This window comes from Meleagris gallopavo, chromosome 8 (assembly GCF_905368555.1).
Source record: "Meleagris gallopavo chromosome 8, MGAL_WU_HG_1.1, whole genome shotgun sequence".
NCBI classification, from domain to species: domain Eukaryota; kingdom Metazoa; phylum Chordata; class Aves; order Galliformes; family Phasianidae; genus Meleagris; species Meleagris gallopavo.
Window position 1 is genome coordinate 3,442,456 of NC_139411.1, and position 13,323 is coordinate 3,455,778.

At 40.2% G+C, this 13,323-nt stretch overlaps 1 protein-coding gene across 9 annotated transcripts in view; it reads left to right on the top strand.

The window, feature by feature from the left end:
• Positions 1–13,323, top strand: part of PCDH15 (protocadherin related 15) — a 682,309-nt gene that overhangs the window by 496,106 nt on the left and 172,880 nt on the right. For all 9 annotated transcript variants that reach the window (XM_085229238.1, XM_085229233.1, XM_085229230.1 and 6 more), the window contains 2 exons: positions 1,028–1,140; positions 11,254–11,460. In XM_085229238.1, the coding sequence (XP_085085364.1) occupies positions 1,028–1,140; positions 11,254–11,460 (320 nt within the window). The remainder of the gene's footprint in view (positions 1–1,027; positions 1,141–11,253; positions 11,461–13,323) is intronic.

Consider the following 13,323-nt stretch of genomic DNA (forward strand, 5'->3'; position numbering starts at 1 on the left):
CTGGGAAAGCTACAGTCTTTCTAAAAGCGGTTTCTAATCATTCTACTTCGAAAGTGAACAGTAACAGCATCATTTGTCAGTGAAGTGGTCTTTTTTATGTTATAGCCTGTTACACAGTGCTGGGGGGTATGGTGTGACAGTATTTGTCCTGCTCTTAGGGCTGCTTTAAGATACAGTGACTCATGAGCTTAGGGGACTTACTGAGGCATCTGCACTACACTGTGGCTTTTGGAACCTTGCTCTGTTGAGATCTGGGGTCTCACATTCTCCCAGCTGGGAGTCAGGCCAGCTGAGGGGAAACCTGGGCCATTAAACCCAAATGAAATGGGATATTGCACATGACTACAGTAGGTGGATGAAGTTTGCTGATAGACAAGCAAGGACAGAACAGACCTTAATCTTTTAGGAAAAATGTGCTATAGGCTTTACTAATCAGGTAGTCAAGAGACTGTTGCTGAACCATGTCTGACATTTTTATGACTTCATCCACCTCTGGCAACTAATACTCCACGGTTGCTAAATTTTGCTGTGCTTTCTGTGAGACACTTGTGACTAAAATCATCTCATCTGTCCTCAAACAGTAGCATGGCTGTTTTGGGCATAGTGGTAACATCCTTCTGTCATGTTTAGCAAAGGTGGCTTTGAGGAGTGTGGCAGATGGAAAAAGATTTGCAGTGCAGGCTCGTTTCTCTGTATGTCCTCTTAGCTGATTGCATGTGTACGTATCTCCTGGAACCTGAGTAGCAGAACTGTCATTGACTGAGGGTGTATTTGGGGTCCTGCTGTTATTACCTGCTGGGGCATTCACAGTTGGCAAGAACCTTCACAACTACAGGGAGTAAAGAAATGGTGATAAGATTAAAGGCATACTGCTTGTGGGACTGTAAAGCCACATGTACAAATTATGAGATGTTTTACTCCTATAATAACAAGGTTGGATTTTGTTCTTTTGGTGACTAATGACTAAGATAGATTATTTAACTGTATCTTTCAGATTTGCTCAAATCCCAGTGTTGTTTTTTGGCAGGTACTCCTGAGGATTATCCACAGTATTTCCATATGAACCTCACAACAGCTGAACTCACTCTCCTGAAGCCAATAAACAGGGATTTGCACCAGAAGTTTGACTTGGTTATTAAGGTAATTTTGACTACATTCTTAGTTCCGTATGCTTTTGAGAGCTGCCTAGTGACAAAAAATGGAAGTGAGAAAATGGAAGAGCGTCCTGCTTTTCTTTCTTGGATTTTCTTTAAAATTATCAACAGTGGACGCCATCACAGAGGAGAAGGCTGTGAAGCATTTTTGAAAAGAGATTGAGTCATGTTAGAGTTGCTGCATTTAATGTTATGTTGATGCCATACGAGCCAATTAAGTACCACTTGTATGTTGGCTCCTTATGAAATCAGTAGTCTTCAGAATGCATTAATTTTGTATTTCGTGTATTCTCCAGTTCACATCCCATGCTAGAGAATGTCACAGATACAGGTAATTATCTGTGTACTGAACATAGGAGTACCTCCATATGCTGATGGGATGTGGGAAGTTGGGCTCCTCTCTCTTTTGTATATACCACTCTCCTAGTTTTTATAGTCTGATTCAGTGACAGTGCAGCTCTTGATTGACCCAAATGAAAGCAGCGTGAAGAGTGTGTCCTAATAGAACATCTCAGGACAAATCTTCTGCAAGTTACTGCAAGTTTTGCAAGTGTAGAATAATTTCAGTATTAGATGCTTTCTTTGCTAATTTGACAATTAAGAGGAAAAGAATCGGGGCAATGATATTAATATTTAATTGCTAAACTTGTTAAATGCAGAATTAATTTCTCTTAAAGCAAAGGTACAAAGTTTTCTGCTGGGCCTCTAAAAATCAGTTCAGTAAAGATGTCTTCTAATGACAACAGAGCAGAGTTACGTTTGGTTCTTTTGGAGACAGTCTTGGGTTGTCCTTAAAGCTGTTGTCCTACGACACAGAAAATTGTGTAGGTTTTGCTGTGTTTGTTGGTAAGCAGAGGAGCAAATAAGAGAGTAAGGACTGCAGTATTGATTTATAAATACACAAGCAAACCACTGTTTTTTCATTTTATTTTATGTAGAACGAGGAGTGGACTTTCCTGACTGCAGTGTGGTACATCTGCATCTTGTAGGAATTGTTTTTTCCTTGTCTCAGAGCATTTATTAAGTACAAAAGAGTAGTTTTTCTGGGAAGATGATAGTAAATTCATTAATGTACTGTTTATTAATGTACTTCCTGTATATTCAGAGGAATGTGTGATTATAGTGTGGCAGAAGAGAAGCAATAGAGGCATTTTGAATAACTTTTTAATTTTTTATTATTGCATTTGTGCATCCAACCACAAATCTTTGCATATGCTTGGAGTGAAATAATTTGCAGTTTGAATGTTCTGTAATCCATTTTTGCCCTTACTTTCTGCTGCATGGTTCTACTGTCACTGCGATGGATGAGTAAACGCAGGTGTAGAAGACTCAGTAAATATACACAAGTTAAGCTTCTCTTTAAACATAGAATACACTGGTTTTGCGTGACTTGCTGAATGTAATTCTTAAAATATTCCCTCTGATATCAGGAGATCAGTTGCTTGTTTGTTTTTTTGGTTTTTTGGGTTTTTTTTTTTTTTTTTGGCTTCCAAAATAAAAAGGAAAGAAAGCAAAAACCAACAGGCAGTTAAGTCAATGCATTGTTATAGAATGCATGAGGCAAGATGGATAGGAAATTGGTGTGCTGATTTTATTTTTGTTTTTTTACATTAAAACTGCATGGCTGATAAATGTTTAATTCTCAAACAGGAAGACAAGTGAAAAAGCTGAATTTCTTAATAAGAAAGACTGGTTTTCAGCCTTCTAGCTATCTGCAGGTGTTTTATAGTAAGGTAGAGAACTTTTTGGCTAACCCATGGAAATTCCTGTTGCTTCTGTTCCTTGCAGAGGACTGGAGACTTTTTCTAAATATGCACTCTTTGTCTTTCCCATTTTTGCATATGGCAACTGTAAGGCTGTCACAAGAAACAGGTGGATTTAGTGTTTTGAACCTGAAAGGACTTTCCAGTGCTGCTAATACTGTAACAAAAAACATACTGTATTTGAGACCTCTTTAACTCAAAATGTGTAAGCCTGTGAATGCAGTCTTGCTTTAAGCATCTGCTGAGATCCTCAATAAAATAATAAACCAATTAAAAGTACATTTCCTCAGCATTGTCACTACAGCTGCTCTTTCTCCTGGAAGACAAAAAATTGTTACAGGAAGATATGTAATTAGCTTATTCCAAAGTAGAGTTAACCTCACTTCTGCTTTTAACTTTGCATTTGCTTTTAGAAGGGGATATATCTGCTTGGAAAGAATGATCATCTTTCCGGAGATAACATGACCGTTGTGCTATACAAGTGAAACTACATGCATGTTGTCACGAGCTTGGAAAAGTAGGAGTTGGGAGGGTTGACTTACGTTGTTGTTGATTTTTACATGAGTACATCAGGAAACAAACAGGAAATCTAGCCAAGTTGATGCACTTCGTTCCTTTCCTATTCGAACATCAGTTATTTATCAATCAGACAAAAGTCTAACCTGGCAGAGTATTAAAATCGACTTGTGAAATGAGCGGGTGGCTGAAGACTAGGTGTGCTTACACAATCCTTGAAATACTAACAAAAAGAAATGCTACACTACAGAGGAATTTGCCACACCTGTAAGAGGTCATATTTTGATACATGCATTCATGGTGAGCGGTCATTTAGTTCCTAGGGACGTGTATGGCTTTCAGAGCTGGATGAAGATAAGTGGTGAGATTACAAGGACTGTCAGATCAGCATGAATTTTTGGTGATTCCTTGAAAACATCATGACTACTTGCAGAGCGAAAAATCAACCGTGTACCATGGCCTAACTGCATCAGTGAACAAGGGAGTAGCCACTGATGTCATCTCTCTGAACTTCAGCAAGACTTTTGACACAGTACCCCCACAACATCCTTCTGTTTGCATTGAAAAGATTTGAATTTGATGGGCGTCTTGTTTGCTGGACGAGGAGCTGGTTGCAAGATGGTACCCAGAGAATTATAGTCCATTTTTCTAAAAGGAAAGTGGGGAATAAGTTCCCAGCCTCGAGTAACGTTTGTAGCCTAACGTTTTAACAAAGCTTTTTCTTGGTTGTGAAGATTTTACAGCTCTTAGGCAACAGGCTCTCATGAAAAGGAATTGCTTTATGTCAGTCGCATGGGGTATTTTGGTGCCTTCTCAACATAGTCAGTAGGAGAAATACTCTTCAACACTGTGTGGCAGCTGTGCAGATTGTCTTGAAGAATATCCCTACCGAATGTTTTCCAAATCTTGCATACCTGCCTCAAAAATCCATTTTCCCCAGATGGCGTTTCAGTCAGACTGTCATTAACCCCATTGCAGATAATGCCATAGAAAAAGTTCTGTAGTGAGATTGTGTTTCCTTGTTGTTTCAGCAGTAGCAGAAGGTCAATGCAAGATGTCAGAGCTGAACAGACTTAGAAATTCCAGCATTACGAGAAAATTGGCTCGGGGTCCTATTCTGCAAGCCGTGATGTTGAACTTTGCAACAGTTATATTTCCTCTGCGTGCTCGCCAGGCTTTAATCTCTGAGTGGAGTGTGATTTCCAAGTTTTAGAAGGCTGTCCTTTTGTCCTGCCTGGTTGGCAGTGGCATTTATATTGGCCGTGACTGGGGATGGGAAGCTTGTATAAGGAAGTTGTACTCACTTGGGGTGTGCGTGTAGAGACTGAGCCCCACTATCAGCCAGACCAAATTCCATCTTAGTTGTGTGTGGAGGCTGTTGCAGGTCAGTGCATTGTATGACAAGGGCTGGGTGTTCAGCAGTGATCTCAAGTGGACATGGGCACTCTGAAGGCAGGGTGTGCATATATGCTATGTTTTATTTGATGCACTCATTAAATAAAGACTTGTTTTCAAAGTAGAGTTGAAAGCAAAGAAAGATGCTTAGAGGACGCTTCTCCCACTAGGAGGTGCAGAGGGCAAGGCAGTGAGCAGTTTCAAAGGATAAATCACCAAGGACAGTGCTGGGCTTAGACCCCTTCTTAAGGGGAATAATCTCTAAGGATGAAATAACAATGTTTATTATGAATTTGAGCTACTACACAACATTAGAAATCTTAAGATTGGCAGGCATCTCTGGAGACTGACCCTTGCAGCTCCACTGCAATGTGGATGGGGCTCAATACCTGCCAGGCTAGAGATGCTACAACCTCACGGCAACCTGGCCCAATATTTGAGTCTCTTCTTGTGCTTAAGTGCAGGAATCTGTATGTTAGTTTTTGCACAGAAGTGACCCTCAGATGCCTCACCAGTACTAAGCAGCATGCAGCCTGCTGGCAGCACTTGTCTTAATGCAGCACGGTTTTTCTGAGGCTGTGTTGTTCAGTTCATCCAGGGGGTCCCCCAGGTACTTCTCTGTTTTCCGGCTGACTGTCTCCTAACAAGTACTGGAGGTGTTCCTCCCCATGTGCAGAACTTGGCATTTCCCTTTTTTTTTTTTTTTTTTTTTTTGATATGATGACATTCCCATCTGCTCCTTTTTCCAGGCTGCCAAGATACTTCTGTGGACTTTGTGTGAGAAGAAATGAACGGATGATAAAATGACTGATAAAATTCTGCATAGCTAAAAATAGGGTGAAACAAGTCAGAAAAGATCCTTATGCACAAAGTGATGGAATCTCCCCTGGCTTGGTAATGAGATATTGACTCTGTAACTGATAGCTGAAATTGAAGGTTGGCTCACTGATCTCTGACTGTCAAGAAAAAGCAAATTGGCTATTAGAAATTATTAGGAAAAATTGAGAATAGAACAAGGGAGAATCACTGCAGCAATCTATAGGTCCAGGGTGTGTGGACTGTCTTGACTGCAGTGTGCAGTTCTGGTCTCTGTCACTGAAAGGAAGGGCCAGAACTCAAGGAGTTTCAACTTGGAGGAAAGGAACACGGTAGAAACACATGAAATATAATGTAATTCTGAGAGTGAAGAGGGCTCGTTTCTGCGATGCAAGAGGGAGAAGTTGTCAAATGACACAAGCAGGTTGCAAGTTGAAAGCAGAAGGAGGTTGTTCATCTGATGCAGTTTGTCTGCAGAGTGCTTTGGCAGGCAGCGGTGTGGGGCTGAAAGTTGGCATGGGCTTAAAGGGAGCCCAGGCAGGTTTGTGGAAGAGCAGACCTCAGAGAACTTCCAGTTTAGAAAGCAGGAGCTGCTTACGTTTCTCTCTTGGCTTCTTTGGCTGCTGCTTGCAGCTGTGATGTTGCACTGCATGGATTATTGATTTGATAGAGTTTTGTTGTTCTTCTGATGCTCTTTTGTTAAGAATTTGAAAAAACATCAGAAGAAAACACAGTGGTAGCAGGCAGAGAGACAACAAGCATCCCTTGAGCCTCACTAAGCTGCAAAGTCTTGGGCTGCTGTTGAAGAGATCCGTAGGATTTTGTGAATTAAGTTCTGAACGGACTTTTTTTTTTTTTTTTAACATCTGATATTGCAGTGTTTGGTAGTTTTTCTATTGTCAGCCTCCAATTCTTCTCGTCCTATAATGATCTCTTGGCACCGTTTATTTGCTGACTTTTAGTCATCACTAAAGTGATGCTCAAAGTAGCTCAAAGTCACTGTCCCTCTCTTCCAGTGTATCCCTGAATGTGTTTAAAAACCTTTTGGATGTGGTGCTCAGGGACGTGATTTCTTGGAGGGTTGTTAGAGTTAGGTATGGTTAGGTTAAGGTGTGACTTGGTGATCTTTAAGGTCTTTTCCAACCTGAGCAATTCTGTGATTCTATCTTCAAAAATCTGTTTTCCTGCACTTAAGAGGTTGTATGCTTATTCTTGTTTGTTCTTCTGCATCTCTTCTTTGTTCTTCTTGCAGTGGTGGCAAATAGGAATTTTGGCAGAAAGAATAAAGCCCCCCCTTGTTCGGTTTAATCAGTGTGATTGTAGCTTAATTATACACGATTATGAAGATATAGCAGTCCGAACTACATGTGAGGGCTGCAACAGATGACAGCTTTAAAAACCAGAAACAAAAAAACCTTCGTAGTATCTGTTATTGAAGAGGTCCCTAGAAGGTAACCTGTCTGTTAAAATGTTTGTCTTCGTAAATATCAGCGACTTTGGCTCTCAAGTTCCTCTTGAGTGCAAAATGGGATATAAAATGTAGCCCACGTGACAAGTAGGGTCTTCCAAAAATGTGTTGCCCTTGTTCTGGAACTGCTTTGTTTTTGTCTCTCTTTTGAAATGCAGCTGAAGATATTCTCTTCTGCCATTCTCACACAACATTAGAGATGTATCAGCTATAATGGGAAACAGGGTGATTGCTCTGCCTCAAAATAGATCCCGAGCTGAACAAATGAGAATGTTTTTGTGCTCTCAGTGACAGATTAGAAAAAGAGTGGAAGAAATGGTTTTTCATTAAAGAGTTGGTCAGTGCACTTGCTGACAACGATGGAATCTACAGAGTCGTTAGTTTGGCTGAACTGCTGTGCATCTGCTGTAGGTATTAAGTACAGTAACTGTGTTTTAAATTGGCTTTTCAAAAGTTCATCTCTTACGTGAACTCAGTATTCAATTACTTCTGCTGTCTTATCGCTGTGGCAGAAGTGTACCAAGTCCAAGTAATCTGGAAACTTCTGTTCTCTTTGAGGCGGACCTTTTATGTCTTGTATGTAATACAGTGACAAGAGCTGTGGAAATGAAAAGCTAAGTGCAGGGTTAGTTTTTTTTGTGAATAGCATAGGGGCAGGAAAATGCTTCTTAAAACCTTTCCAAGACATTAATATCGTAATTGAGAAGCCAGTCTTTCGCCAAAGCTAACACTTGCATACTGAAAATAGTCTCTTAGTAGCAGCTCAGCATGGTGAGTATGTTTGCTTGTATTTAGAGCATTTAATCACAGGCAGGACCAGTGACTGCGAGTTAAGATTGACCACAAATTCTATGTTGTTATGCACAGAGCAACAGAAATATTAAAATCCGTAAATGGCAAACTCTGTAATGTGTTTCATTAGCAGAAATAGCTGCGCTTTCTTTCTGCTGTAAACAGGATTTCTTTGATGGTTGCTGTTTCCAATTCCATCCATCCATCACTTACAATTTTGTAGTTGGCATTTTCCGGCATTTTCTTTAAATCTGGGGAGGAAGAAAGTTTTATTTAGTGGAAAGCTGGTCAGCTAGAAGTATTGCTGTTCACTTAAAGCGTCGCATTCTGGCATTGAAGTCTGTTACCCTTGACACGTGAAATAGAAGTGCGTATTTTGGGATTTTTAAAGTGTGCTGTCTAGACACATTATGTGCCAATATCATTTCACTGCCACATGATAAGCTTCACTGACAGTAAAGTCAAATTTCTTCTGTGTTCCAAAGATATTTGGTTCTGCTTGTCCTTAAGCCAATTTTTAATCCATTTCAGTAGCTCGTTCCTTACGCCGTACTTTCTGACCTTGTATGTTAATCCAGTGTGTGATATACAATCCTTACCCTAAATCTAGATAAATTACGTCCCAACGTTCACCTGTATTTCCCAATTCAGTCATGCACTTTAAAAGTACAAATTAAAATGAAGCTTTTCAGACCTGACCTTCCTTTTCTGAACCCGCACTGCCTGCTCTTTTTCAGTTATATTGATTTAAATGTTTTATAATGTTTCCGTCTTCTTCACGGCTGGAAGTCAGGTTTAAGTTTGAATGACTGAAGTTCCTGGGCTCCTCCCTTGTTCTTACGTTAAACAGAAAATGGCCTGCCCACTTTTCTCCAAATTACACCTTTTCCAGTGAGCTCTCGCATGTTTCCCACAGGCTTTTCCTCCTTTTGCTGTGCCTTGCAAAATGCTAGGGTATAACCAGTGGCTGCTCAGAGCATTTTGATGAAAAGGAGGTGAGAGCAAGGCTTAAAGGCAATTAGGCAGCAGAATTATGTGTTTCTCACTAGGTAGGGTTTGAAAGTCTGATGGAAGGAATGATTGTGGTGTTCCAGTAGATTGAGGGAGTCTATTGCATTGCTTTCATTTTCTCTTTCTTTCAGTCATCTGCTTTGTCCAGTGCTTTGAATAAGTAAAGTTGATGGTGTTTCAGTATAAAACATACATAATAGGTAATAAGTATATAATATGTAACAAATGTAGGTACACATTTTTCATTTGAGAGTAATTTAACACTTTTTGCATTACTTTGCCCTTCTTTTTTTTTTTTTGTTCAGCTATCTAAAGCAGAAGTTGCCAGAGTCTTAATTCTGTGTATCTTGATGGTAGCGTGAAGGTACCTGTTGTTATCTTACAGATAGGTTTCCTGACTGTGAGAGTCTTAAGTCTTCATCTCAGTGTGGATTAGTATCGACAGGGCTTCACAGTACGTTTGTTCTTTTGTTCTCTATTAACACCTCCTTATGATTGTATATCATCCATCTAAGCCATCTTCACTGCAGAAATGTGAGCCCACTTGTTCATATAATATCCACCTTTGTTTGGTTTGAAGGTGAGTCATTTTGTCAGTGAAGCATGTTCTTTTGGGGAAGAACACAGCTCTTCTGACGTCTTAGTGGTCACCTCTACTTGGACCATCTGAAGTACATATGAAGAGCCCTACGTCACCTCCTGCACCTGATTACTGAAATTTTGATCTACTAGTGAAGTAATCAGCAGAACTTGCTATTTCTTAAATAAGGTTTTCTTTCTTTAGCCAAACATAACCCTGTCAGAAAAGATTCATTAATTTCAGATGGCAGTGCCTGGTTATTCATGACCCACTTGCTACATGTAGGAGCAGCTTGGGGGTTGCTTTAAATCTCTGGCAGTTTCATTGTTACTCATCTCTGCCAAATGGAAAATACATTGTTCCTAATAACCGAGTCTTCTGAATGAGTTTCTTATTAATTACTGAGCAAAATAACAATTTTGATATTTACACTTTTTTTTTAATTCAAATTGCAGTGTTCATCATAAACAGTGTATTTTTTTCGTGTTATTCATACTACTTCAATATAATTCCTCTGTAAACAAAGCAGAGCTCTGTATCGAATTAACATTTGTTAGACCAAAGAAAATGTAAGAAACAGAACAGTCTAAAGAGGAAAGAAGAAGTAAATGGTTGCTGGAATAAAAATTGTGGGTTTCCATAAGGAGACTCCTAAGGTGTCGGACTTAAGAAATGAGGATTTGAAAAAACAAGGAATTACCTGTAATAGGCAAAGTAACAGAATGAAAATAAAATCTCTGCAAACTGGAAGTATTGTTAATAATGGATTAGGTACTGCTCTGTCTCTTCAGAAGTATTTAACTCCTCAACATTTTGTTATAGTACAGACTTCCCATGTCTGCAGAAAGATACAGCATTACTACTGCAGTGTTGGGTTCTGCCTACCTACAGATGTTGGAAAGAAAGCCGTAGGAGTGTGAGGCTGACAGTACTCTGCTGTTGTCTTTTTGTGAGCAGTACTGTAATTAAAATTGGTTTGCCTTTTATAAATTGAAGAACAAATTACCTGTCTTCTGCCTTCCATGCTTGTGTTTGCTTTAAATGATCATAGATAGTAAAAAAAAAAAAAAAATCCATCCAAACATAGTGGATTTGCATGCTGGAAGGGGAAAATAGTGCTTTTGTGTGTAGGAAGTTTGAAAATAACAATAGATCAAGTGAAACTACCAATGACTAATAGTTGGGAGGAGAGGCATGGCTGTTGGAAGGTGACAAGTAGTAATAGAAAGGAGTGATCTTGCTTGACATTTTAAATACACAGAGATAAAATTAAAATTCCTCTTACCATTATAAAGATGAGGGTGTGAGGAAAAGAAAGTGTCATACCCAGGAGTCCATAGCAAGAATTCTATGTCCACAGCTACTGTTATTATAATCATTTAACTCTCTTGCTGATGCTGTAGGTGCAAATTATGTCCTACAGAGTCAGCAGTTTCCAATTTTCTTTCTTCCTTTCTGGATTTTCCCAAACTCTTGATACTGTGAAGAAAGATTCCGTGTGTGTATTGTATAGCTTCTGAGTTTTGTTTTGACTGTAGAGGTTACTGTAACTGAAATTAATCTTGCTCTTAAAGCCTATGTAATTTGTCATTGGCGTTTCTTTTTTATTTCCCGATGCAAAATCTCGTAACACAGTGATCTATGTGATGTGCAACTGGATTGTAATGCATAAAAGCAAACCAACATTGGTTAGTAATTGTTCATAATTTTACTTCACTGTCTGTGAGACCCTTTGACAGATGAACTGTTATTTTTTAGGCTGAACAAGACAACGGCCATCCTCTTCCTGCCTTTGCCAATTTGCATATTGAAGTCCTTGATGAGAACAATCAGAAGCCTTACTTTACAAAATCTACATACGAGGGCTTTATCCTTGAATCCTCCCCAGTGGGAACAACCATCTCAGATAGCCGGAATCTGACCTCTCCATTGCAAATCACGGTGTTGGACAATGATGTTGAGGAGGTACGTCTCTCTATAAGAAAATTCTAGTCTTACATAGAAACTTAAATATTCTCATGCAGCGTTCACTGGATTTTTTTTCATGTTTTTATTGAAAGCTTGCAAGTTTTTTAAAAAAAATCTTCTATTTACTATTACGTGGATTTCTTTTCATTGAGTTCGAAAGGGTTTTAAAGTGATTATGAACTGGGAAACTAACCTTTTTTTTGGCCTAGCTGTGCTTAACTGCCTTCTGTTAAAAATGGACGCATAGTGTGAATAGGAGAAGAAATGCATTTTATGAGAAGGGTAGATCTACCACAGTGTATGAGGCAATGAGAAACTCAAAAGGGAAGGAATTATTAATTCCATGGACGATTCAGAAGATGAGGAACAAGAGAAAAGGAGGCTAAATTCTTACTTTGTGCTTTCCTCACCTCAGGTTATGATACTATCATCTTTTATGGTAAAAATTGAACACGCCCAAAAGAGTAGTAAACCAGATAGTAATCATGCAAAGTCTGTATGACTGTCTTTTCTTCTGGTCTCAACAAGGTTGATGCTATCGTGTCTTTTAATCATTGGTGTTTCCTTTTGCCCTGTTTACTGTTGTCTCTCCAGCAGTCATCTTTACTTTTTTGTCTTGGTTCTGTTCTGTTGTTATCTGTGGATACCTAAGGGAAGCTGAGCTGTAGGCTTAAGGTTTCTGGAGATATTTATAGTATAGTAGTGGACAGAACGAGAGCGCAGGTGATGTTCCCCTCTATCCCTTCAATGCCAGGGAGGGATACTGAGAAGACTGGGAGGACCCATCTGATAAATACATGGTGAAGAGACTGGTGCCGCCGGACAACTTTTGGCGTTTTCAACCACTGGGCAGTTGATTGAGCACATGGCCCAATGGCAGCTGATGGGACCCACCTTGGTCATAGGGGAAAAATAATTCTGACCCAGGGGTTGCCTGGACTCACTGATAGGGCTTAAACTAGGTTTGAAAGGAGAAGGGAGTGATGGTGAGCCTGCACGTGACAAGGTATGAGATGACATGAGAAGTTAGAGGGATGAAGTGCTAGTGGAAGCCCTCAACCTACTGCATCTTACGATGAAGGCAAAAGAGAGGCTAAAGCTAAATACTTCAAAAGAATTAAGGAGTTACTTTCCAAGAAGGTGACAAGACCAACTATCTAGCTGTAGTATTTCTACACCAATGCATGCAACTTGGTATACAAACAGTTTGCTGATGACACCAAGCTGTGTGTTCAGCTGTGTGTTCAGAGAGACCTAGACAAGCTCAAGCAATGGGCCCAGGAGAACCTCATGTGGTTCAACAAATCCAAGTGCAAGGTCTTGCTCCTGGGTCATGGCAATACCCACTATTAGTACAAGCTAGAGAATGTGAGGATGGAGCACAGCCTTGCCAAAAAGGACCTGGGGGTACCGGTGGATGGAAAGCTATGTCAGCAATGTGCTTTCGCAGCTCGGAAAGCCAATCATATCCTGGGCTGCATCCAAAGCAGGATGGCCAGCAGGTCAAAGGAGGTGATCCTGCCCCTTTACTCTGTGCTGGTGAGGCCTCACCTGGAGTGCTGTGTCCAGATGTGGAGTCCTCAGTGCAGGAGAGACGTGAACCTGTTGGAATACAACCAGAGGAGAGCCAGAAAAATGATTCAAGGGATGCAACACCTCTTCTGTGAGGACAGGCTGAGACAGCTGGGGCTGTGCAGCCTGGAGAGAGTTGAGAGGTGACCTGAGAGCGGCCTTTCAGTACTTAAAGGAGAGCCGCAGAAAAGGGAGGACAGAGTTTTTAGCAGGGTCTGTGGTGGTAGGGCAAGGAGAGGTGTTCCTGGGGTGGGAGATTTAGGCTGGATATAAGGAAAAAGTCTATTA